The following is a 25,736-nucleotide window of genomic DNA, read 5'->3' on the forward strand; positions in this document are numbered from 1 at the left end:
CCCTAGGCTCATGCCGGCTTTGCGCGCTTATCTACTCAGCTCCCTAAATTTTCTTAGTGGGGCATCCCCCACCTGTCCCCTTCACATTTCGGTCTTGTTTTGTCCCCGCTGTTCGCACTCCGCATCGGTACGCACTTTTAAAATTGAGGACTGTACTGTAGAAGCAGCCGGGCAGTGTAGCTGCTTATTTTTTTAAGTGCAATGCACTTCTTAAAGGCCAACTGCACTCAAAATTTCGACTTCTTGAAAACCCTATTTCCTTATAGTCTGCTTAAAAAGAAAGCAACATGCAAAATACAACAGCTGAAATACGCACGTGGACGCCGCAAGCGGCCAGCAAAAATCAGCGATTTTGAAACAGAAACCGAGGAGAGCGCGGCCATTGCAGTGACGTTGCAGCCGTCCAGCGAGCGGCCGGACGGTCACCAGTTCGGGAGAATGTCTGCGCGCAAGCTCTACGCGCGCACGGGGCAGCAGAGCTCGACCGGTTCTCCCGCTGCGTGGCTGGCCAGAGGAAAAAGCCACCGTCGGCTGGAACGTCACAGGCGCGTCATGGCTGTTTACGCGATCCGCCGGCAGGTGCAGAGTGGTCTGCGGCGGAGCCTTTTTAAACGCTTCTGACTGATTAACGAGGCATTTCACGGGGCTACCACTTGTGTCTCAGCTTATTTGGGGGTACTTACTACGCATTAAAAACAAATTTGGCCGAGGTGAAATTTGAGTGCAGTTGGCCTTTAAGCGACCCTGAACCTGCGTCCACCGGCGATGTCCGCGCACGTGGAGATGGGCGCGCGCAGCCTGGCTGCTGACATGGCACATACCCATGTGGGGGATTGGCCAGGAATCTCCTCGTCTTCCTTGGCAACGGGGGTAGATGGGCGCGCGCTGCCTGGCCGCTGACATGGCACATACCCACGTGGGGGATTGGCCAGGAATCGGGCGTGAGAAGGGCTAATGCACCCGCCTAAAGGAGTACTGACACGAAATTTCAAAGCTGAGATCCGCTCTAGCAATCAAGTACAATGAAAACACAAATAGGTGTCTGTGAATAAATGCATCTTTCTTTCTTTGTAGTTGTGTGTGTGTGTGTGTGATCTCTCTTTCGCGAACATTACCGAACCGCGCAAATTCAACTCGTGCATTCGCACTTCACATTCTTCCCCTCGGGGAAATGCGGGGAATTTTTTGTTTTCTATAATCTTCTGAAATTTACAAGCACGTGATATTTTTGGAAAATAATGGTACAGTAGAATCTCGATGATACGATTCTGGGTGATACGAATTTCGGGATGATACGAATTTCTGAAAAGTCCCGGCAAAATTGCATTGTTTGCAATGGGAAAAATTTCGGCTGTTACGAACGGACCTGCGCGGCCCGGCGGATGATACGAACGAGCCGGCGAGGCGCCCGACTGCCGAACAAGCAAGTGACGGTTCTCTCTCCCCATTTGTCACTCTTCTTTCTCCAGAAACGGCCGGGCTGTTGTTTTCTGCTCGCGAAAACGCGCCCCGCATGCCCCATGCGCGCCGCGAAACCTCTCGCAAGCTGCGCGCACCGCGGCCGGCGGCGGCAACATGACGGCGGCTTCGGCCGCGAAGTGGCATGGCCGCTCGAGCGACCGCTTCTAGCCGCTCTTTAAAATGCCGCTCAAGGCAGACACGAAGTTGCTTGTGCAGTAAAGGAGCTGATAACGTTGGCGAAAACGGTACTATAAAACATCATCCGCGCCGCTAGTGAAAGCGCCCATAAAATATCTGCCGGAGTGCTAAGCCTAAACATCTCGGGCGGAGCCAGCCGGCTGTCTCTAGCGTTTCGCAAATCGTCAGCGTCATTTTCTGACCGAGGTAGGAAATACCGCGGGCGCGAAATCGTCAATGCGGCTGTGAAAATACAGCGCGCGCAAAGCTGCGGCGTGCGAATCGCGTGCAAAAACGCACCATGCTGTTCACGCTTGACTGTTGCGGCGTGTAGCGAGCTTGGACACCGTGAGTGAGGAGACAAGCGCGAAGCTAGGCGAAGCGTTACGCGCTCCAGAAAGGACTGCTTTGTGACATGGGGGTTTAAAAGAAACAGAAAAAATCACGGATTTGTTCACGCGAAAGTAAGAAAAGAAATAAACGAAAACTTTTTTCAGCGCTCAATTTTTTGGTCTGTGTTGGTTCATACGAATTTCGGATGATACGAATATTTTTCGCGGTCCCGCGAGACTCGTATCATCGAGATTCTACTGTATAAGTGAGCGCCTGAACAAAAAAGGTGCACGCAATTTTTTTCCCCTAAATCCTCCAGAGAGAAAAATATCAGTGGAATAATGGCTGCACCATTCGAAAATATGATTTTTCTGTTCGCTATTTGTATACCCGACAATTGTTCTTACACTATTTCAGTTCCTTCTCTGTCAGTTATCTATAACGCAAAAATAAAGCAAGTATGAAGCGAGCGCCACGTTGAACAAGATCCCCGGTGCGCCCCAGAACTAGCGCCCCGTCCCGGCTAAGATGTGAGCGAAACGGCTCTTGCAACCCAACAGGCAAGCTGAGAGAGACACGTTGTAGAAGTGGGTGCAGCGTTCGCGACTCGCGGGCCGTGACGTAATGAGAGATGTCCGCCGGTGCGCACCACTTAGCGGATGAGTGCCTGAACTAAGCGTGCCTACCCTTCCCATTGAAAAGCATGTGACGCGTTAGGCAATCTTTATACAGGCAGCGTTGAACAAGGTCTTCTGAATCAGTCACACAAAGCAGCGCAGAAAAGGGGGGGCCCCCTTACCCTCGTCCATCTGCTTGGCCGAGGGACTGCAAGCGCTGGCAGTGTCACTGCTGCAGCGGTCTGCGCAGTTGTCCTCCTCGCAGCTCGTAGTCGTCTCGCCACTGTCCTCGTCGTCCGTCACTTGCCGCTTCCCGTCCTCCTTATTGGCCTGGGCCTGCAAGGAGGCTTTCCGAATGACACTCACGCCGACCTGAAGTGGCCGGGGAGGCGAGCTCTCCCGTCATGGCCCGACAGTCCATTCCCCGAGACCACCCTCTGCCCTCTCATTTACCCACCTCGCGGAAGGTGCGCACGATCTGGTCGAGGCCGAGCTTGCGCTTGTAGTTGAAGTAGAAGTTGCGGCACTGCTCCTTGGACTTGCTCTGCACCACGGAGGCCAGGGCGGGCCAGTCCGTGCCGTACTCCCGCAGGCCGTGCTTGGCCTGCTCCATCTCCTCCTCCGTCCACCGGGAGCTGCTGTCGCCGCCATCTGGAGAGAGAGAGAGAGAGGCTCGCAGTCAGCTATCACACCTCGGCGGAGCAGCGAACGGGATGGAAGAGGAGGAAGGAAGAGAAACCCGGTGCACTCACCCTCTGGTGGAGGGTGCGGCTCCAGCTTGCGTGCTATCCTGTTGAAGCACGCAGAACAGCACTTCTGGGTCCCTGCTGGAATCTCTGCGTACCAACAGGGAAGACAAGAGGACGAGGGGGAGGTCAGTTCGCACACATCGGGTCAGTGCCACGATCGCCCGCATCCTCCACCACAAATCTTTCGATTCATTTCGCTTCCTTTTGCTCAAATGAGGTTGTATCGATTGCACGTGCACAAAACAAGCACGTAAAAAAAGCAAGGCCTGCCAACACAACAAAAAGCAGACTTCTTTGCTTCTGGACACATGGAAACTTTGCTGCTTAGTTCCTCTTTACAGAGCTCTGTACAGAGCGCCTGGATGGAATGTTTACCAAATAGCACTGCCAGGAAGCACTTTACAATGTGCCCGTGTTTAGGGAGCGTTCAATGAAAGCACACGAAAGTAGGGTGAAGAAACTAGCCAGACGTAACATTCTTTGGCAATATTTCCCCCATTCCTGTTTTTCTAGCCAAGATGAATGAGCGAACCAATTATTGGGCTTCAACATGAAGGTACTTGAACTCTGCCAGAACGAATACGCAACACCTGACTATTAGCTTACAACAAGCGAGATTCCATAAGGGGGGAAGAAAAACAGCGTGTTTACAGGTTCATTTTTTCAACATGTGGGCACACAAATGATACTTTTCCCCCTTTTCCAACCATGGACTGACTGGCCCAAGCATCAACCCTAGCAAACAACCAAGATTTTGCTAGACATTGTTGACACACACTGGCTTGCGCATATTACAAATTGCGTTCCCCCACTTCTACAACTCCTCCCGTGCTTTTGCACCGTTGCAAGCTCAGTATGTGCCAGTGGCAGTGCCCGAACCGTAATAGCCACGCTAAAGCGACTAGCGAACAGTACGGGGGGTGAACGCACGTAGTTCTTTGCTGACGGTCTCCTTGAGGTCCTTGTCCAGGTCCATCCACTTGGCTGGGAGCGGCCGTAACCTCTTGATCTTGCGCTTGGGGGTCTTGCACGTCGGTATGGGACACCTGCGGCCAACAACAACACGCCACACCATTCAGCTCCCACGGGATTCAATGCATTCCCCCTCCAAGTACAATCTCATACTAATGACTTTTTTTTTTTTCTTTTTAAGCGTCAAGCTACAAGACCTCCCCACAAACTATCGCTGCAGCTCAAATGCATTCCATCATCAAAGAACTCCGCCACACAGGTGCCACACGCACAGCCAGAGTCACCGTCGTTTAGACAGTAATCAAGTAGGATTTGATTGGAGCTACACTTGATCGGAGCAATGTCCACTCCAAAAAAGTACGAAGCATGGCTACTTCGTTATTGCGCTGTACTGGGCTGTACACTTCACTGTTCCCAGTTCCCACGGTTCGAAAATGTGCATAGCGAGTCTCGTTACCTCGTCACAATAGAGCGTAAATTGCCATCACTGCTTCCTAGAGCGAACACAGGTCGAAACTTTGACCAACCAACCCCCCTTTGTGTGCAGGCAGGAAATGTCGTCACGATGCCACGCACCATCCACAGCCCACCCCCTTTTTGTCGCTCGATCTCAGCCATTCCTACAAATTCCCCACTATTCACACGTGCAAGGAGGACGCTTTTTCCGTCTTCCACAACGACGATCGAGAGAGGGGGGACGCACTGGACAAAGCGCTGGCGCACGGTCTTGAAGCGGCAGGTGACGCAGACGCGTGCGTCGGGCACCAGGTCGGTCTCCTTGAGGCCGTACATGTGGCAGTTGGCCTTGGTTAGGGGTCGCCACTGGCCGCTCCTCTCCAGCCGGCTGTGGCACACCATGCACGGAGGACCACACTCCCCTGCCACTCCTGCAACACAACAGAACACCAACGTCCCGGGGCGCTCAGCAACCCTCCAACGGCACCGAAAGGTCAGCGCTCTTGAACCACCCGCAACCACAATGGGGGTCAGTTGGTGACCAGCAATCAGCAACCCCAACCTCTCCTCTCGGGTGAACACCCGACGGCCGTTTTAGTTATCAACTGGAGTAAGAACTGGTGCCACCGCACTCCACCACCTACGGACATCGAGAAGTTCTGCAGCGGCACCAATTGGCCACCTTTTCTTGTAGGAATAAAATCAGGAGCAGTCTGCATGCATCTGCTCGTTTTTCGACGTAGAACACAAGCGCAACCATGGGAAAGTGCAGTCAGCAAACGTTCAGTATGACGGTACAGCAGACTAGCCATTACAGCTTGGCCAGATCGAGCGAGGATTGCTACCCCGTTCCTACACTCTCGTGTTAGAGCACGAGTCCCTGCAAGATTCTGAAGTTTGCAGAGCAGGACGTTTAAACAACTAAAGCTGAAATCTTTCTAATACTGCCCATTACAAATACATGTGGCCTGGTAGGCACCATCCACTGCAGGTTCCGTTTAACGCCCGTACTTTCACCCCCTGCACCACTGAGTAAGTGTACTTACTTTCCATTGGGACAGGTGCGTTGTCTTCGGAAACTTTTTCCAGCACTGGCGTCTTCAGCCTGAAAAGGAACAAAGCCAACCACAAGACCGCATTTTCAAACACTGCTCCAAAAAGATGTCCAGAGACGTTGAAATAGCAGGCACATGCAAATAGCAAGTAGTGCCTTCAAAGCAAACACAAAGCAAGTAATTCGAATACAGCCAAATACCGCCACAACAAAGCCCAATTCAAGGATATTTTCACTGCGAAGAACAATTTCCAATACCCCCGTCCATTGCCCATGGGGGGCAGCAATGCACAAAGGTTCACCTGCCAACGAACAACTTCTGCTAGACCACTTCACTTCAACAAAACTTCCGTGCAGAAAAAAAGTCAAATGTTCTGTATAATGAGTGCCTAAAAATCTCAAAATCACACATTCATAACATTGTGAACGCATGCACTGTGCCATTGCTGTGGTACTGTCATTCTTTCTAAACAGCTGCTGAAGTAACAGCACCATACACGTCTGCAACTGCTACGGAGGGTACAATTGCATCCTTTAGGGCATAGGCCCAGAGCACGGGGTTTGTAGAAGAGTAATTTCTACTGGTAAGCACAGTGCTGTAAGGTCGAATTCCAAAGTTTCCTAAATTTATTTTGAAAGCCATCCACCCGTAAGGCTCGTCACAAGTGAGGACATTGTTGGCATGCAGCTAATCACAGACCGCCAATCATTCAGCAATGTTATGAAACTGACCACCGAGTTATTGCATAACAGCACTTCTGTCAAAGAATTAACAGCCTGCAAAGCGATTACAATCACCAGAACAACACAATTCAAGCATACACCTTTCAAACACGCACAGTGTCAAATATTGCCCGGCCCGCAACAGTGCAAGCACAAAAGAGAAAAAATGCTCCCCGAGGTTTTATCTTTTTGTGCATAATGAACACACGAACTGCACAGTATCCCACGGCGATATTGAGAAGAAAAAAAGAAAAAAAAGGAAAACACAATCCAGAGGCAATATCCCTTCCAGTGGGTGCGGGCATGTTATCTACAATGTACAAAGGTTGCACACAGCCTGCTCTAGGAGTTTTGAGGGGCCCCCTAAATGCTTTGTGTGCCTATCAAAATCTAAAAAAAAAGAAAAGCCTAGCAGATAGCAAGCTCACTACTTTTCTCAATCCTTTATTTACAGGCAGTACTTTGTACCGCCAAGATAAGATTTTCTTTTATCAGTGCAAGTCTTCATGGAATAAACGTCAGTTACAAGTGTGACCCCGAATGCCCCCCCCATCCTCCCCATCTGTCACTTTCGCAACAAGTTTTATCAGAATGTCCTGCTATTTTTGCTGTGACGGGAAGTGACTATACTCGCAAGAAAAAAAGTGATCAGCAGCATTCAACAACTTCATCAGCAGAGATGCAAAGCCATTCTGAAAGCCCCATTCAAAGTTTTTGGAATAACTTTGCACGTGATGCACAAAGCAGCATCCCTTGGCAGGAGTTCTGATTAGCAGAGCTTGATCGGGTCCCAGTGCACAAGATCAGCACTGCCTGACGTCATCGGGAGCAACCACCATGGTAAGCCGGCAAAGCGTAGTAGTGCCAACTAGGGAGAACACAGTCTGGGATTCATTTTTGTTATTCAGCGTGCCAAACACGGTTCTTTTAGGGGGCGAAGCCCCTTGGGAGCATAGACTGTAGACATCTCATGTCGTCGTAGTCGTCGTCTCGTATAGTCACAGTACTAAAACATCGGGACACTCGTTTACGCCTCGCGCTAGAACGTAATGCGTACTAAAACACCAGGGCACTCGTTAACGCCTCGCGCTAGAATGCTCCGCAACACTTAAACACTCGTTTATGCCTCCCACTGGAACACTTTGTAACATGTACTAAGAAACCACCAGGACACTCGTTAACACCTCATGCCAAAACATTTCGTGCTTCAAAGACACAAGACTTTTACAGTAATGTTGTATACCTCTACCCCCAAATGGTTTCATCTCGGTGGGCAAGAACACCAAGGCACCAAGAACACACTTATACACTGCATGCTTCGCCCCTTCCCAGGTGTCACATTAGTAGAGATGGCCCAAGATTTTTTTCTTTCAACACAACTCGTATAGCTTTCCAAGAAACGACTCCATAAGTGTCACACCTCAGCTACAGCACTGGAACTATCCAAGCTGTGACCATTTTTCTTTCAGGAAGTCTGCATAACGTGACCTAAAAATTTTAACCCTTGCAGTATTCACTCGCATGCAAAGCACAATTAACGCATTCGCATTATAAATACCTCCCCCAAACACTACTTTTCAGGCTTTTTTCCAGCCTCCCTCGTAGGTAGCCAACTAACTAGCAGGCCGTGAAAAGTGCTCCAGCACCTGCCAGTAGTCACCTGCTGGGGCCTCCCGTGTTCGCCCTTTCAGCACAGCCAGAAGCGACCTTCGAAGCTCAATAGCGAGCTGGCAACAGAGATAAGATAGCGCCACGCAAGAAGACCTACAGCCCTAGTAAAAGATAACGGCAGCACCGCCTGCCTGCCTCGAATAGAATGTTTCCAGTTGTGACGGAGCATCGTAACAGGATTCTACAGAGTGCTTCAATGTCATACAAGCGATAGCCAAGCCAAGCTCTTATTTACCAGCCAAGCCCCACCGAGTCTAAGAGAAGCACGGCCAATATAGCGAAAGGAAAAGAAAAGGCAATCTACAATTTGCCTGCGTAGAGAAACGGCCCCCTAACACGAGTCACTTTACGACGGGGAGGGAGCAGCCTAACCTTCGCACATACACTGGTACCAAATATTTAGAAATTTTCTCAATATTGCAACTCTGATAGAAGCGAATATTGAGTGGTGCATGATACGATCAAATATTTTTAAAAACCGTGAAACTCTCTATTCAAATTGAATTTGAAAATTCGATAAGAAACCAACTTCAAATAATTCACGTCCGCAAAATTTGCTCTGAACGTTTGGTGCGTACAGTAACACCTGGTTACAAGAGACACTCAAGGGAACCAAAAAACGTCTCTTGTAACCAAGGTCTCTTGTACGCAATGTTGCTAACATGGCAAACATGGGAAAACCAACCAAACCGCTTTCATTCAAATGTCTCTTATAACCAAGTGTCTCTTGTAACAAGGTATTACCGTACCACCAAACCAAACGGGACATGACCGGAAGCCCCATGAAATGAGTCATTAATTAGTTGCGATTGTTTAAAATAGCTCCGTTGCAGGCGATGGCGCACCTGCCGGCAGGTTGCGCAAACCGCCATGAAACGGAAGTGACATTGTGGCCGGCCCCGCGCTTTTTCCCACAGCCAGCCAGGAGAACTGGTCGGGCTCCACTTCCACTGGGTGCACTTCTCGGACTGCAGCAAGGGCGAAGCGTTGCGCGCAGGATTGCCATGGCCAGCCGGCCGGCCGCATTCCGCCGCTCGCTCGCTGACTGGATCGGCTGGAAGGTCCCTTCAGCCTTGCCGTAACGGCCCCGCTCTCTTTAATTCCTGTTTCAATATCTCCTAGATCTTTTATGGCCGTTTGCAACGTGGATACGTGCAGTTCACCTGTCATATCTTATACCTCGCAGACTTTTTAGGCAGACTATACTGAAATCACATCTTCAGGAGGTTGAAATTTTTTAGTGCAGTTGGCCTTCATATTGGCGTGCCAACAACAACACAAAAAAGAAGCGATGGGGCGCGGCTGGGTGCGAACAGCAACAAAGCCCTAGTTGCGGGAGGGGGCTAAACAGGCCAGCCGTGCACTCACCCGTTGATGGTGTCCACGAGGCAGGGTGGCTTGTCCTCCCCCACGGGACCGTTGGCCTGAGGCTGAGAGGGAGGCGGCGGGGTGGCAGCGGCGGCGGCATCCGGGGGAGCCGCAGGGGCCTGGCCAGAGGGAGAGCCCCCCCTGGACTGCGTCGGAGGGGGAACCTTCTCAGTCGACACGCCATTGCCGCTGCTCGACATCGGGGTGGCCGCTGCACTGGGGGCAGCAGCAGGTGTGCTGGGGGTGGTGGTCGGTGTCGCGACAGCCGCCGCCGACGTGGTCGTCGTGGTCGTCGCGCCCGTACTGCTGGCGGCCGTCGCACTGGCTGCCGTGGTGGCCGTGGTGGTGGTGGTGGCCGTGCTGGTGCTTGTGCTGCCACTCGAGGTGACCGGGTTACGCACAGGCAGGGAGCTCGTCACCGGCTGGGGCTGTGGGGAAAACACACGGGACGATGGCACCGTGTCCGTGTGACCACACCAAACAAAAGACTGCACTTTTGTTCAGGCAACCCCATCCACGCAAGAATTGCGCGCCAGAGGCTTGTATGTGAGACAACCAGACATGTTTGCAACATGTCGGTGCAAATTTACCAGATAAACAAATTTACCAGATCCCATTCTGACCTGCTTTGGCCGTCCCAAAGTGGAGCAAAGCCCTGCCAATTGGTTTTCAGGTGACAAGCCACCAGTGCAGGAATCGAGGAGCAAACAGTTGTGCAAAACAACTTGCACGAAACACTCTGCCTAAAACTTTCAAGTAAGAGGAAAATAAAAAACAGTTGCAATAATTTTTCTCCACCACAGCTATGGCTAGTCCACCACAGCTATGGCTAGTCCTTCAATGCAGCAAGAGTAGATGTCGAAGGAGGTATCTGCTTTGCGACACTCACCTGTGAAGAGGCGGAGGCGGGGGCTGGCTGTGGGGGGACAGGGGGCGCCTTGACCATGGCGCGGGTGCGCTTCTTGACGTTGTGTTTGCGCAGCAGCTGCTTGTAGTTCTCGCTCTTCTTGGTGAGGTAGTAGTACTGGACGCAGTCGGCGACACTCTTGCGCTCCAGGCAGGAGGCGATGAGGCCGAAGTTCTTGGGGTGCTGCAGGTACTTCTCGCGGAAAATCTCCTTCTCAGCGTCACTCCACACGTTGTGCATCTGACGCTCCTTGTACTCGGCCGAGAGGTCCTCGACGAGGGAGTTGCGGTTGAGGTAGCGGGGCCGGCGCCGCTGCACGTCCCGCACCTCAGCCAGGATCGGGGGCACTACTGCGTAGCTGCGCATCTTGCGCTCCTCGTTCTCCTGCTCCTGCAGGCCGTCCATGATCTCCTCCAGCTCGGCCTCGCTGCGCACCCGCTGGCCCGCCCGCGAGAACCGCTCCCGGTCCTCCCGCTGCTTCTTCAGCTCGGGGAACTGCTTCTCGAAGAACTCGCGCTGCTTCTGCTCCTTCACCCTGCGTTTTCAGGGGGGACAAGAACAGTGAGCAGCGGACCTTGGGGCACACCACCGTTCCACACATGACCCACGTGACGAAACAGGCGTTTCGGGAGGGGACGATGAACAGTGAGGGGCACAGTGGAAGACCCCGAGGCACACCACCGTTCCTTCCACCAACAACCCAAGCAAGGCGCAAGCACAAACAACACAGGCATTCAGGAAGAGGACAATGAGCAGTGGCAGACCCTGGGGCACACCGCCGTTCCGCCAACCACCCAGGCAAGGCGCAAGCAGGGAGAAAAGTAGAGACCCAGCAGGGGGACCAAGACTTTCACAAACATTTGCACTAGACCTCTCTACCAGTAGCAGTGTCCACAACTTATACCATCAAGTTTAGCTAACGAACAGCTCAATGTCCAACACACACACACGGCCAAACAATGGGGCAAAACGCTACAATACAGGCAACTTACTTTCGCGCAGCATTGTTCTCCCTCTTGTCCATTTTCTTCAGCCATGCCTGCATGAGCTGATTGTAAGTATCCGTTAAGTATTTTTCCTGAAAAGGAACAGAAGACAGTAAGGTGTCAGTCGGGTTCCTAACCATTTGCACACATTAGCAAAAATATCTGCTGCAAACAAATTGGCAAAACCAGTACACAAGCTTCCTCCTTACCCTGGTTTCTCGTTCTTGTGCTCTTTTTTTAAAATATAATGTCAAACTTTTCCTAAATTCTTGAAATCTGGAAAGCAGGAACACAACAGGCAAAACATGTAAGAGGGAAGCAAAATAAGACTGTAGCATACAGAACAATGAATGCCAGACACAGTGAGCGACAAACGTTACTGCCACAGCTCTAGAACAGATGCCCAATAGAGTGAGTGACAGAGAATCTTTATTGCCACGATAATCCAATGGATGAATTCCTCATCTTCTCTCATCAATGAGAAACATCATGCACATGTTACGCAATATCTAGGAATACAGTACGACAATAATAAAAAAAAAACAGCATAGAGTTCAATGTGACCGTCAAAAGGACTGGCTGTAGTTTAGAATTAGCTTTATAGTAGGCACTTTAGCAACGCGCAACCCGGTACTTGTACATAGTATGCAACTGTGATAGACTCTTCCCGACAGCGTAAGGGAGGTCAGGGAGCTTACTTTTTCTTGTTTTCATGATAAATGGCAGTGTCAGAAGGTTGATTGTACATTGGCTGCACAAAAAGAGAGGAAAAGCAAACAGCCAAGTCAGTTTTCTTCGCCATAACAAATACTTGAGAGCAAAGAAAACACACAGATCTCTACTCAGGACAAAGGAAGCAGCACTCACCAAATCCACTTTCGGGCCTAAGTTTTCGAGAGCACAATGGGCAAGCTGTGCCTTTTTCTGCAAAGGAGGAAAGAAAAAAATATTGCAAACTGGACACAAAGACAGCAGAAAAAAAGACTTACAACAATAGTGCAAGGCGAGTGCAAAGTGCAAGTTTTCTCATCAAGCACTCCTGTATCAATTGCTAACGCCTGGTAAAGCAGTCAAGCGGTGGTGGACTCGGACGTACCCTATTTTCCGAGTAGACGATCTGAGCAATACTCAGTTGCTTGGGTTCGACGGCTGCCGGGTCTGGGGCATCCTTTTTACTGTCTGCAGGGTTCCTGGCCTCGAGCTCTTGCTGCAGAAGGGGAAGACGCAGGGGTGAGGACAGCGCAGGCAGCGAAGTCTTCCCCATGCAAGTGAACACGCCCTAGAGCCCACAGTCGGAACCCGCCAACCTTGTTTGAAAAACCGCTGCACTGCCTTCTCCCGAGCCATATCACCCCCAAATGCCCAAAGCACACTACACAGCTCCGGCAGGGGTGGAGCGCCGTCTACTGCGAGGGAAAGAGCATTTTTGTCTTGCCCCTCAATAGTGCAACGAGTGGCCCAAGAAGTGTCCTAGACAGTGGTAACAGAAGTGGCCTGCATGGAACGGTAGTGCAATCCTACTCCGCTCCTTCAGGGCACAGAAGCAGATGAGCACAACGCTGACAAATATGTCAGGAATGGATTTAACGTTCGAACCTTGCAGACAAAGCTGTTCTACTGCCTAACCTGCCCACCAAGAAAACGACATTAGTACTGGTGCAGGAAATTTAAGACCACCAAAGGGAGCTGGAAAGAAAGCAGGACCCCAGTTCACACACTCACTGCCCCTTCTGGCCCAGCAATCTTGGCCACTAAAGACAGTGTGTCGCAGATTGCGAACAGCGCCCAAGGAAGCAAAGCTGCATTCCATCAACTGACAATGGCTGTGGCTCGTAAGGGTCCTTAACAATGACAAGTTGGTGTCGCGGCAAGCACCGACGAGAAAACGGGGAAGGGGGGCAGGCAGCACACCGCTCACCTGCTTCTTGCGCAGCTTGTTGGTCTGCGACTCGACCTGCGCGATCTCCCGGTCCAGCCTGTTGATGGCGTTGAGCAGGTCGTCCTTGGCGGAGGACCGGGGGGGCCCCTGCGCCTGCGGGGGGGACAGCGGGGGCCGGCCCCCACTGTCCTCCCCGGGCAGCGTCGGGGAGATGGCCTCCGTCTGGGGCACGTACGCACAGGGCTCCTTCTTCACCTCCACCCCGCCCAGCAGCAGGGGGTGCTGCTGCTGCTGGGCGTGCAGGTGGACGGCGGAGGAGGTGTCGATGAGCAGGGGCTGCTGGTGGGGGGCCGCCTTGCCGCCCCCGTTGGGGTCCCCCAGCAGGAGCCCCAGCCGGGGCCGCTTGTTCAGGTGCGCCACCTCCAGGGACTCGCCGGGAGGAGGCGGGGGCGCACCCACCAGCCCCACCAGGCCCAGCTCCCGCTGCTCGTACGAGGGGAAGCGGTACGCCTCCAGGTACCTGCACGGGGGGGCCACACAAGCAACGAGGACGACATTGAGACGTCTTACACTACAGAGAGACACTCCTCCTGCTGGGTTGCAGCTCATGCTGTAACAGAAGACGAATACTGTGCTCGTAATTTGCAACTCTGCTAGCAAATACTGACAGGTAGCGAAAGGTGCAATTTAAGTGTCTGTGGCGCTTGGGGCCTGTGAACAGGACTAAGCAATGTTTGTGCTGCAACTTTTGGCAACTAATTACGCGTGCGGCTAAATCTCCACCCACAGTGCCTCCTCAAAAGTTGACCCCTGCCCACCCCCCAACCCCTTCTCTCTCTCTCCCTCCCTGGAAACTGCCAATATGCAGTTTAAACAAATTCGCAGACACATATTGACCACGCCAACTACTCGCAAGCAACCTTAACATTTCAGTTTTGTGCCACAACATGCCCTTCCTACTGCCACACACAGCAACAGCACATACTAGAGCCCGACTGATTGTGGGGTTTTCACATGCTGAAGCTACAACTGAGCAATGTGGCGCGTCACAGTGGAGGGCTCCCGATTGATTTAGACCACCCTGGTATCTTTACGTGCGCCGACATCTCGCCACACGAGCGTTTCTGCTTTCCGCCTCCATCTGGAAAGCAACCACCGTGCCTGGGGATCGCACCTACATCCTTGAGCGCAGCACAAAGCACAGACAAGAGCCTAAGTAGCCTTGAATTCAGGTCCCCGAAGCTGGCTGCACAAACTACAGCGTGCATTGCGGGCCCATTACCGGATTGGGAAGAGGAAGGCATCACTCAGCATCAAAAGCACGGTGGATAAACGAGAAGAATGCAGATGAACCGTTCAACAGGCCAGCGGGGGAAAAAAATGCTGCTCAGACAAACGTTCGTACAATGAGTGGCTTCCCGCCAAGGGTAGACTGAAGGAACGAACCCTAGGGCTGCAGTGAAGGGCTAGTGCACTCGCACGGTTCCGGGGAGGACTGGTACAGGGGTCGACAGAAAGGCACCCACCGTTCCCGCTCTGCACGCTCCTGGATGGCGTAATCCGTCGGAGTGGGCAGCAGGGAGGGTCTCCGCCGGACATGCTGAGGCTCAGGTTCCCGGTACCGCTCCAAGAGAAACTCCTGCTGCTGCTGCTGCTGTTGCTGTTGATGCTGATGGTGGAGTTGCTGCTGCTGCTGCTGTTGCTGTTGTTGTTGCTGCTGCTGCTGCTGTTGCTGCTGTTGTTGTTGGTGTTGCTGCTGCTGTTGCTGCTGTTGCTGGTGCTGCCGCTCGGCCTGCAACTGAGCAACCAAAGACCCGTCGGTGCAAGCAGTGACCACTGGCAACCAATGCCACCCAAGAAACTAAAAAAAATCATGCAGGCAGCCATACAACCAAGTACAAATCTCGTGAACCTGAACCTGAAGGGGCCAGAAAGACCTGTCCGATATTTAACAGGAATTTTAATCTATCAACACCGACTTCTGCTGAAACACACTGCCAGGAAGCTGGTGCTGTACGGTGGAAATTACTTTGAAGTGACCATCGTTCAGCAGGAGTCCCCTGCAAAATAACTTTTTTATGACAGCGACACGCGACAGTTACCATGTGCCCTTTTTCCCTTAAAGCACCCTCATACTAAATCAAGAATCAGATGCTCCCCGCACGAGCAAAAGGGCACGTAGCACACACGATAACGACAAAGTGAAAAAACTGTCAAAGAAAACGGCAACAATGTGACCAAGGCAAAAAAAACTAACAGCAAAGCAGCTCAGTTACAAAAGTAGGCTGATATTGCACGGCCCTTCACAAGCCCTACCTCAGCGCCCCGATAAGCAAAGTGGCACGTTTATCTGGGCTACGGCAGCACCTTGGAGCACCCGCCAGATAGGGCGGCAGCGGAAAAGCCTTGCCCCACCCCTGCCGCTAAACGGGAGAGAGGGCAGTCATGTGCACGCGCACCGGCTGTCAGCCCCAACGCAATACCTCCCTCTCCAGAGCAGATAACCAGGCCGCGAAGGGTGCAACTTTCGCTTTGTTGCCGATACACGGCCCTCGCCGGACTATCTTTAATGCTTTGGCCCACACCCCATCTCGGCGCTCTTGTTACCCGGCACTGATAACAGAACATGGGCGGGAGAAGAACGCAAAGAAAAGTCGGGGCTGAAGCTAATAACCGTCCAGGGACGGACACGCCATCGAGGGAGGGGGGGGGGGGGGGGGCCCGATAACGAAATGCCACCAAGACGGGAGGAAAATAAGAGGCCAGGTCTTGGCCACGAGCCAAGGGAGACACGGCAGGGCTCGTCAGCTTGCTTGCCTAGGCTGCGCGGAAATGATAACGGCAGAGGCCCTTGTTGACAGGCGCATTCCAGATCCTCCGAGAGGTGCTCGTCCTCTCCACTGGCTCCCCCCTTTGAGGGGCGCTCGATCGTGGACCCACCTGGAAGGCATCGCGGTAGCTCTGCTGGGTGGAGTTGAGCAGGGGCGAGAAGTGTGCCCGGGTGGGGTCCTGTGGGTAGGGGTAGCCCCGGGTGCCAGCCAGGGGGGGACTGCTCAGGGTGGGCCCAGCCCGCTTGTAAGGAGAGCCCGCGTCATGGCCCCTGCAGCACCAGAGGGGAAAGAGGGAGATCAACAACAGAACAACGGTGGACAACAACGGTGGACAAAGATCCTTCAGTGCGTGCCAAGTCGGCCCAGCAACGGGCCTTCCCTACGTACAAAGGCACCACAACACAAGAAGCTGACACTGCCGTGCAATTCCGACTTTGCCCAAAAACACAGGGCTTTGCACAATTGCTCAGACCGTGCATCAGCTTAGCAGCAGGCCCCCCCCAATACACTGTGGTCACTGTGCTCAGTTCGGATGAAAATGAACGATTTACATCTACGTTTGCATTGCAAGACAAGGCGGAACTTGAAGAAACGCGCCTGCTTCTTAAGCAAGGCAAACTTCTCGAGGCAGGGGCTATCGGTTTGTACACACGGGGTCGCACTCTGGTTTGCAAACATACAGATAAGTCGCCGTCCACACAGGACGCCTTGCTGCCCCATACCCTGTACAATGAGCACAGTGCATGATCAACAAAATGGCATGGGAGGGAGGTGTCCTTTTCCTCCAGCTTTCCTTTCAAAGTTTCAACGCCACATGCAATGCGGTGGCAATCAGTTCTCACGAAAAAGCCATGGTAGGCTATCATCCAAAGCGCAATCTTCCAACAGTGCACGGCAGTCATTTAGTCTCCTCCGGTTCACGGCCAAGAGCTAAAACTGCGAGTCCTTTTCACCCTTGCAAGCAATATGGCTCCCCAGTGCACTTCGAAGTGTGTCCATGTTGGGAGACAGGAATCTGTACACAAGCATACATTTACATACGCATACGCACCCCCCAAATTCTCGATTAGTAACGACGCTATGCTTTAAGCAGTAACGCAATTTAATGCAGTCACTTCTTGCTCAACTCAGAACCCAGCGTATGTGTATCTGGTGCTGCAGAAGCTTTCTCCAGGCAACCTAGACTGCCCTCTGCAGTGGAACTGCAGTCACTGGCAAGTCATGACAGTACGACATTACTTGAGATGAGTAAGCCAGAATAGCAATACTCTACAGGGCTGCTCATCACAGGTTAAATGGCTACTACTGGCTCAATGATTTTCGTGTGAGGCAAATTTCCCCCTTCCTCTCAAGCCCTCATTTTGATGGAGGCGAAAAGCGAAAATGCCCATGTACGAGATTTCGGCGCACATTGAAAATCCCCAGGTGGTCAAAATTAATCCGGAGCCCTCCACTACAGTGCGCCTCAATGCCTGTGTTGCGTCGGCGCATTAAACCCTACAATCAATCAATCAATCAATCAATCAATCAATCAATCAATCAATCAATCAAATCAATCAAGCCCTCTTTCCTACATGCACACGACTTCTGCTAGAGACCAGCCAACACCCTGACAAAAATCTATTGTTGACAACCGTGGCCCTCGGATCTACAGTCCCCTGGGTGTGACCCAGGCAGTGGCAAAAGGCCATTTGAGAACTGCGCACAGAGCAGCCATGTGCAAGGAAGGCCTAACAACTGGCAGCATACCTGGAAACCCCAACAAGGCAACTCATGGAAGCGAGAACCGGAAAAAAAAAAAGACGACAAAAAGCACCGGGAAAAATTCAGGCGGCATCTATGTCACACAGCTGTCACCCACAAAGCAGGTACTGGCAAAGCACGATCGCGAAAGAGAGCGAGCGAGAGAAGGAACTGCCAGCGAAACACATGCTGCTCCACAAAACGCAGCGGGTCGCACACAGCAACAGGAAATGGCAGCATGTCGGCCGCATCAAGCTTTGGGCACAAATGAACAAGCGCCGCCCCCCCCCCCCCCCCCCCCACCCCCTCCTCCTCCACAGCTGTGGACGCTACGTAGCGGCTGTGCAACATCGCCCGTGCGCATGTGCACTCCCAAAATACCCCACAGATTCGGTGCGTAGGCCACGATCCATGATGCACAGCGTGGTTTTGCCCAATACGAGACAAAGCTGACACATGTATTCTCTTCTCTCACTGCCGCCTGGGGCGGGAAACTGCACAGAAAGGTTACACTTAATCGACGAACTGTGTTACACTGTCAGTGGGATAACAGGCTGACTTGCCTTTCTAGGTTTCGTGCCCACTGCCTTTTGGAGGAGGAATAACATAAGCTTTAAAAGTTCTTTGATTTTGATTGTAGGGTTTAACGCGCTGACGCAATGCAGGCAATGAGGCGCGCCATAGCGGAGGGCTCCTGATTAATTTTGACCACCTGGGCATCTTGGTAACCTGCGCCAAAATCTCGCACACACGGGCGTTTTTGCTTTTCGCCTAAGCTTTCTTTAGAAGTTCAATAATTGTGCATGTTAAGTGCTGCGGAGTGCAAGTCAGACATCAGTGTATTCAGGAGAAAACACTTTAGAAAGCAGGTCTCGAGCGGAAACCATTGGCCTTACTACATCCCACCGGCTGCAACGTTAGGCAAATATGTCACGGCACATTGCAGTGAAAATGCACCACGCTGTCAACTCAGTCCGTGCACTTCACGAAGTGACCTGCCACTTCCAACAAAACGGTGGAGCGATTTTGTGCCCGACAGACATCACGCTCACATGCTCACTGCCCCCCCCCCCCCGCCAAGCCCCTGCCTGTTATTTCTGAGCCAACATGCAGTGATGCTTTGCTACTGGTTGCAACAGCTGCTAGCTACAGTTCAATTCTATCTTCAACGAAAAGAGGCATTTCTGCAAGCCCCTCAAGCGACACACAAGCCTTCAAAGAAGGCAGCATGCTTTGCAGATATTGTTTTGGAAGCGACGGACAATGCACAGAAAGGCGACACGTCAAGTTCTACTGTGGCAATCACACGGCTACATTTGCACGCGGGTGTAGGACTACTTCACTGTTACGAAGAGGCACCTTTACTTGAGAGATTTACAAGAGGTGGCCATTTGTGCACGCTTGTACACGTTTCCTGTATTTCGCATGCAATTTAAACTGCCTATTGAGTTCACGAGCAGTTGGGGGGAATTCTTGCACCAAGATAAAGGCTTCACTATCATGCCCATGAGCAGCCAGCAGCTGCCGGAAGCAAGCACACAATTATATGAGAATCCTTGTTGGAATAGCTGGAAAGCAAGCATTTAATTTCGTAGCGGATAACGTTTAGCGGGCGAAATAGAAGCAGCACAACAACTTAACTAGAGACGAAGGTTCCAAGTGACCATGCAAGCGAGAAAACGGAGACATTTAAAGCGACCAGGAAAAGAAATTTTGGAGTCGCGAGTTTAAAAATTGTGACCTTTTCTGCAATACGTGCCTTGATCTCACATGCTCAAACAAACAAAAAAAAAAAAAACCGAAGGCCCCCCCCCCCCCCCACTGGACACAACATACAAAAAGGGGGCAAAGACATACGTTTGCGCATTCATTAAATGATTACTTTGAGAAAATGTTTGCAACACCGCTTTCACTGGATTGATTGATTACGAGGGTTCATTGATTACGAGGGTTCATTGATTACGAGGGTTGATTGATTACGAGGGTTCAACACACCGACACTACACAGGCAATGAGGCGCGCCGTAGTGGAGGGCTCCGGACTAATTTTTGACCACCTGAGGATCTTTAACGTGCGCCAAAATCTCGAACACGCAGGCGTTTTCACTTTTCATCAGAAAAGCGGCCGGGAAACGAACCCGTGTCCCCAGGCTCAGCAGCGCAACGCCTTATAGCCACTGGGTCACCGCGACCCCAGGTAGCAAGGCTCACTTCCGCAAGGGACGAAATGTGCCAGAGTTTGTGTAGTAGGTCATTCCTGGAAACCTCCATCCAACCTGTCTGTCGCCCCAAGCAGCAGCAGCAGCAGCCTTTCGCTACAAAACACAGCTGCGAAAATACGAGGCCTAGGGTTTCCTTTGATGTGTCAAGAAAGCATCCACCCCATCTTATTCCAAGCCCAAATGTCTTCGCACACAGCAGCCAGCCACGCAGCACCGTCTGCGGTGCAAAATGTGCGGGTGCCCGAGGGAGAGAAAGGACACGCACGGCTCGTTTCCTCGTAGATGTTTATACCGGCACGCCCCGCTCGGAGAAAACAGCTGCACCGACTGTCAGGCCAACGGCATAAAGCGAGAACAAGCGTCTTTCCTTCGGAAAAAGAAAAAAAAAAGCCGAAACAAAAATCGGCGAAACTCGTGAACTTGAGTCAGCCATTGACCTTCCCCGCCCCCTCAGAGCCACAGCTGCTGTGCAAAAGCTGCCTCCAAGGAGGCCTATTTCCGAACAGCTGTGGCGGCCCATAAAAATGCCAAGAAAGAATGACAGGCTGCATGAGCGGCGGCCGAGAAGAAGACAACAGAGAAGAAGAATGGCTGGCAGCCGGAGCAACAACACGGGGTGGAGCGATCCAAGACACTGACACGGCTTTGCCCTCCACGTTTGCGCACGGACAGATGGACAGCGCAAACGGCCGCCGCTCCAAAGGCCATTGCTCACAATGGCCCCGGGTCACATGGCCATTGTTCGTTCCGTGTTGGCTTCTCAAGATTTTCTTTAATGTGGTGAGTGACGGATTACACCCCCCACTGACTCCAGCTCCCTCAAAAAATACACTATGCTCCACTTCTTCAAAATGTCAGGTGTCCAGCGGAAAACAGCTTGCAAAGACAAGAAAGCATACAGCAATGAATGTCCAGGAGGTTAAAATGTAACAGGCATCCAAGAAAGCACAAGTTCAGCACAACAGCTTGCACTGAATGAATTGGAAAGTAACAGGGAAAAAAAAAAATAGATGTGAAGCACGCCAAACTGTTATCTTCCCCCGAGAAGCCAGCACTAAGACTGCACAGTTTTGCCAACCAGTTCTGCGAAAATACGCGGCTGAAACTTCCACGCCCTGCATGCCTTAATTAAAGGGTCCCTGCAACACTCTTCGTGCAGTGCAAGTAAACCTGCGCAACGTTTAGATTACAATGCCAGGAACACCCGAGCCAAATGTATCACGTGCACGTGAAGCGGTAAGCGCGCAAATCGCCGTGAAAGACGCGGAAAAACCAACCGCGCTCTCTTCATTCTCCTCATTATGCACCCCTGGCATGGCCTCTGCGACGTCAATCGGGCCATGGCTGTCCTAATGGCTGTCGCTGGTCAACTTCGTGGCTAAATTCTGGCATTTCCTGCGATGATCCGCCATCGTCGGCACTGTGTATGAACCTCTTCTATGTCTGAACCTGTCCACATGCTTTTGGCGTTTCTTTTGTTTTGAGTGAACGCAGAGTTTGAGTGACGAACTAAATATTTCACTTTCAACGAGCCCATTTGACAACAAACATTTATTGCTTCAAAAACGCCCTACCAGCCTGAGCGCTTGCTTGCGAGCAGGCCGCCATGCCTGCTTTTTTGTGGCACCAGAGCGGAAATAGACCCGTGCACGTTGCAGGGAAAAGGACAGAACTCCCCGGCCTGTGACATATTGAAGGCCGCCGAACAGAACGCCGCGCGCCGCCCCCCTCTCCGGGAGAGAGCGCACAGCTTTTCTCGCGTCGTCCGCGGTTGAGTTGAGGGGGAACATTTATGTGCGATTTTTCATCGCGCGTAGTTTCGGTGATAGTGAACGGATTTTCATAATTCTTGCGGGAGGAGATTTCTGGGACAATAGACTTTACCCCAAAATACATTCCGAGTAGTCGATGGTAAGTGTTGCAGGGTCCCTTTAACGCCAAACCACAGGAACACCCCCAAGCGGTGTTTTTATAATCTGCGCACCGATTAGCAGGGCTCAAAGCAACCACCAGGAGCAATACCAGTAAAGGCATGTATGATAAAGACCTCCGCAGCTTTCAAGAGTTCTGCCAGGCAAGAAGAAAAACATAGCCGTTCAGATAAGGCAAGAAGAAAAACATAGCCGTCCAGATTTCATTCAAGTGGGAGTCCAAATCTGACTGCGATGTTTCAGGCACACCATCAATACCGACTCGGAAGACTGGAGTAAGCACTTGGAATGCCAGCCAAAACTCGTGCCCTTGTAGGGAAATGCAAACCCCGAAGTGCTTCCAAATGTTCTACCAGCACTACAATCTACTTCATATTCATACTTGAAGCTCTTCTACCCGCAATAGACTACCCCAGAAATGCCTCTCGGGCACCGTGGACGCAATTCATCAAGCTATCTACAGAAATGAGCTGTTGCCACGGCAACACCAGGAATCCAGGCCAACCTGGAAGGCATCATGAGGGTTTAACTGCTTTGACCTAGCACAGGAGAGAGCATGAACCATGCAAACCATGCTGCTTTTTGGATATTCTTCACTCCGGATCAAAGGTGACCCTACCCTCGGCTGATACTGCACCAAGCGAGTGCACACAAAAATTTTAAAGATGTGGTTGGACTAATACTGCCCGATGTTTACATGGTTCAGCGAAAGTTGACGTAAAGAGGAAGTTTTAAAACAAATTCCGACTGAGGGTATCATTTTTTGTTGTTTTCACACAACGAGGCTCCAAAGGAAAGGGGGGCGAATGGTGGGCTTGTTTTGTCAACCGTATATTTGCGAAACATTTAGGTCGCAACTTAATTGTTGTCAACGTTTCCTCCCTCTTGCACCGAACGCAGGCAAGGATGCAGGGAATAGGCAAAAAATCGGAGCAATAATTCTCATCTTCCATGAAAAATCTGGCCCAACACATTTGCAAAGCCTACCTGCAGCAAACGTATCCCGCTGTGCATCTCTGCGCCGTATACACACTGTCGAAAAGAAAACAACCTCTGCAAACACTACTTCCCTCCACTCCCCCCCCCCCAAATACTGGTAGTGGTTAAGCATAACAGACAGGTCCTTTTGATCTCGTAAAACCAAACACCAAAACGTCACTGCGTGCCATTCTGAGCTTAACATTCAGAAAAACAGCCGCTATCGGCTGTGTGCAACTACCCCCCCCCCCCCCTCCAAGAGAGCCGTTTCTGCGCGCGTGACAATGTTGCCAACTATTCGCTTTGGAACTGTTTCACGCGATAGTCGGGAAGCACGTACTCGGCCACGTAGAAATCACCGCGGGAGATATGCACGGAAAAGCGGCCAGCGAAGGCCAGCTGCCGAAGCAGCTTTCTCCCCGCAAAATCTCGCTCGTTACACGCCTTCGACACTCGCTGCTGCCGTAGCCCCGATATGCATCGCGCGCACGTTACGTCCCCGGCCGCCAATGATAATCGACAGCAATCTCCGCAGGAGTAACCTCAGACTTGGCAAGGCTACAGCGGCGGCGTTATAACTTGTTTTTCCTAGAACGCGGCAGACGTGCGCAAAGCCCTTCCCCACAGGGCCGCGGCGGCAGAAAGTGAAGCGAGCGGTGGTTTAACGTCCGCCATTGACGGCGGAAATGTCAGGGCGGCAGCGGCAGAAGAAGAAAAAAAGGGCACAACGCACGCAGGGGAGGAAGGAGGCTCACGAGTTCACCACACAAGGCCCCCGCCCGAGGTCGGCCGTTATGGCGGCGCAGGTAAGACGCGCGCTCTTGCCCCCTTCACGACCAAGGGTAGCGCCGGCGAAGCGCTGAAACCGGACTGGCGACGCTCTTCGTTGGGCCCCACCGCGAGAAGACGGCGTTGTAGTGCGGAGGTCGGTTACGCGACGCTATGCGACAGCTTTTAGTGCACGGAGGAGGTAAAAACGGCATTTAAATTAAATAAAAACTGGAGCCCCGTTAGCGATTCCCTTCCTGAAACCGCCGCCTGACGTGCGGTACCCAATGGTTCTTACGCAGCAGCTAAGCGCCTCCGGCCCGAAAGCGCACAAGCTCCCCACAAGCCTCACATAATTCACACGAACTGGGAAATTCGCTGCCTCTCAGCAGAGCCAGCGGCATGTCTATTAACGGAACTACGACGACTCCCTTCGAACACATGAGAGCTGCGCACCCGCTGTGGGGATCAAAAGCAGCATCGCGGGTCCAGCTATCGCTTGGATTCCTCAACCTGCGACGCGTGCGAAGGAGTTGCGGCTCCGAGTTGCGACGCACGACTTGCGCGCATGTTCCACCTCCAACTGACTTCTACCCCGAACCGCATCAGCGACTACTCCTGTCCCTGGAAGACAATGTTTACCCGGTTCATGATTGGACTTGCGCAAAACAAACGGGGACGAGGAAGGAACGACAAGTCCTTGTCGTTCCTTCCTCGTCCCCGTTTGTTTTGCGCAAGTCCAATCATGAATCGTTTCCAACTAGGCCGGCTTGCTGTGATCTTCAATGTTTTCCCGAACACACAAACATGGCGCATCGCTCGACCATCCCCAAGGTTGCCGTACCAATCACCAGCGTTCTGCGGCACGGCGTCTCTGGGGGAAAGTGCAGTACAGAACCCTTAACCATGGAGGAAGAAAAGTTCCCTTAACGGTGACTGAAACCGGCGCGGACGCCCCGCGCGAGCCTATCAGAGAACGGACAACACTCAAAAGAGGGACGTCACTGGAAGTCACGAGGCTTAAATTCCAATACCAATCACCACAAAACCAACCTCGCTCCTCCGCTGGCTACCGATGACGAAAACGGGAAGTCTTAAACGCCGTGCTCTTCGCCGTAGAGCGAAATATCGCAACCGTCAACGAAAACAAATAAGAAAGCCCGCAGACGCAGTCAGCCGGACGGTCGTGAGGCCGTGCCAACACCATGCCCGCAAGCAGGCAGCGACCGCCCAAGCCAGGCGCCAGCCTTCGGACGGCCGGCCAAGGCCGTGCTGTCAAAAAAACCGCCGCGCCACGAGGACACGATACGAGAGTTTTGGAAAACGCCCGACTGACTGCTAGTCGGCGCGAGGTAAAATGAACTGCATATCTGCCCTGGACAAAGCAAGTAAGAAGCGACCTCCCGCCCTCCTGGCTGTCGACGACACCCCGGGCAAAGGAACCACGTGTGTAAACAGGCAACAGGGAGGACCCCAGCAGCCGGGAAAAGAAAGCGCGGGAAAACGAACACGTGTCACGAGGGCCGAAAGGAGGGAGGGAGCAAAAGCGAACGAAAAACGAGAAGAAACAACCAACCGAACAGGCGCAGGCAGCACCACCCGACACTCATCCTCGTCGTCCGTTTAGAGACGCAAATATAAACTCCCGCCCCCTCCAGAGCCGGTCCCGAAGACGACGGCTGCGCGCGCGTACTACAAACCAGGCGATTCAGAGAGAAATAAAAATAAAAACGGCCAGGGTTGAACTAGGCAAGCGGCCAACAAACCAGCCAGCCCATCCTCCCAGACGCCACGGCCGCAGCATCGCCAACCAGTTTCGGCACTTAGCCGAAAGAACGGACGGCGGCACAAACGCCGGCTGGCTCCAGAGTCGGAGAAAAAAAAACAACGAAAGAAAGAAACAAAAACAAC

The 25,736-nt window shown here is 52.2% G+C and overlaps 1 protein-coding gene across 5 annotated transcripts in view; it reads right to left on the reverse strand.

Moving 5' to 3' along the window:
• LOC144145957 (uncharacterized) overlaps nucleotides 1-25,736 on the reverse strand; it is a 47,220-nt gene that overhangs the window by 4,504 nt on the left and 16,980 nt on the right. For 4 of the 5 annotated variants that reach the window (XM_077677833.1, XM_077677834.1, XM_077677835.1 and 1 more), the window contains 16 exons: nucleotides 16,294-16,453; nucleotides 14,880-15,151; nucleotides 13,393-13,873; nucleotides 12,571-12,729; nucleotides 12,342-12,398; nucleotides 12,173-12,225; nucleotides 11,684-11,750; nucleotides 11,481-11,566; nucleotides 10,471-11,023; nucleotides 9,582-10,009; nucleotides 5,812-5,870; nucleotides 5,013-5,196; nucleotides 4,268-4,383; nucleotides 3,341-3,424; nucleotides 3,046-3,239; nucleotides 2,771-2,924 (listed from right to left, as the gene is read on the reverse strand). In XM_077677833.1, the coding sequence (XP_077533959.1) occupies nucleotides 2,771-2,924; nucleotides 3,046-3,239; nucleotides 3,341-3,424; nucleotides 4,268-4,383; nucleotides 5,013-5,196; nucleotides 5,812-5,870; nucleotides 9,582-10,009; nucleotides 10,471-11,023; nucleotides 11,481-11,566; nucleotides 11,684-11,750; nucleotides 12,173-12,225; nucleotides 12,342-12,398; nucleotides 12,571-12,729; nucleotides 13,393-13,873; nucleotides 14,880-15,151; nucleotides 16,294-16,453 (3,107 nt within the window). The remainder of the gene's footprint in view (nucleotides 1-2,770; nucleotides 2,925-3,045; nucleotides 3,240-3,340; nucleotides 3,425-4,267; nucleotides 4,384-5,012; nucleotides 5,197-5,811; nucleotides 5,871-9,581; nucleotides 10,010-10,470; nucleotides 11,024-11,480; nucleotides 11,567-11,683; nucleotides 11,751-12,172; nucleotides 12,226-12,341; nucleotides 12,399-12,570; nucleotides 12,730-13,392; nucleotides 13,874-14,879; nucleotides 15,152-16,293; nucleotides 16,454-25,736) is intronic. The other variant, XM_077677832.1, reaches the window with a different exon arrangement.

The sequence above is a fragment of the Haemaphysalis longicornis genome, unplaced genomic scaffold (assembly GCF_048455015.1).
Source record: "Haemaphysalis longicornis isolate Haplotype H1 unplaced genomic scaffold, Haemaphysalis longicornis Haplotype H1 scaffold_7, whole genome shotgun sequence".
Classification (NCBI taxonomy): domain Eukaryota; kingdom Metazoa; phylum Arthropoda; class Arachnida; order Ixodida; family Ixodidae; genus Haemaphysalis; species Haemaphysalis longicornis.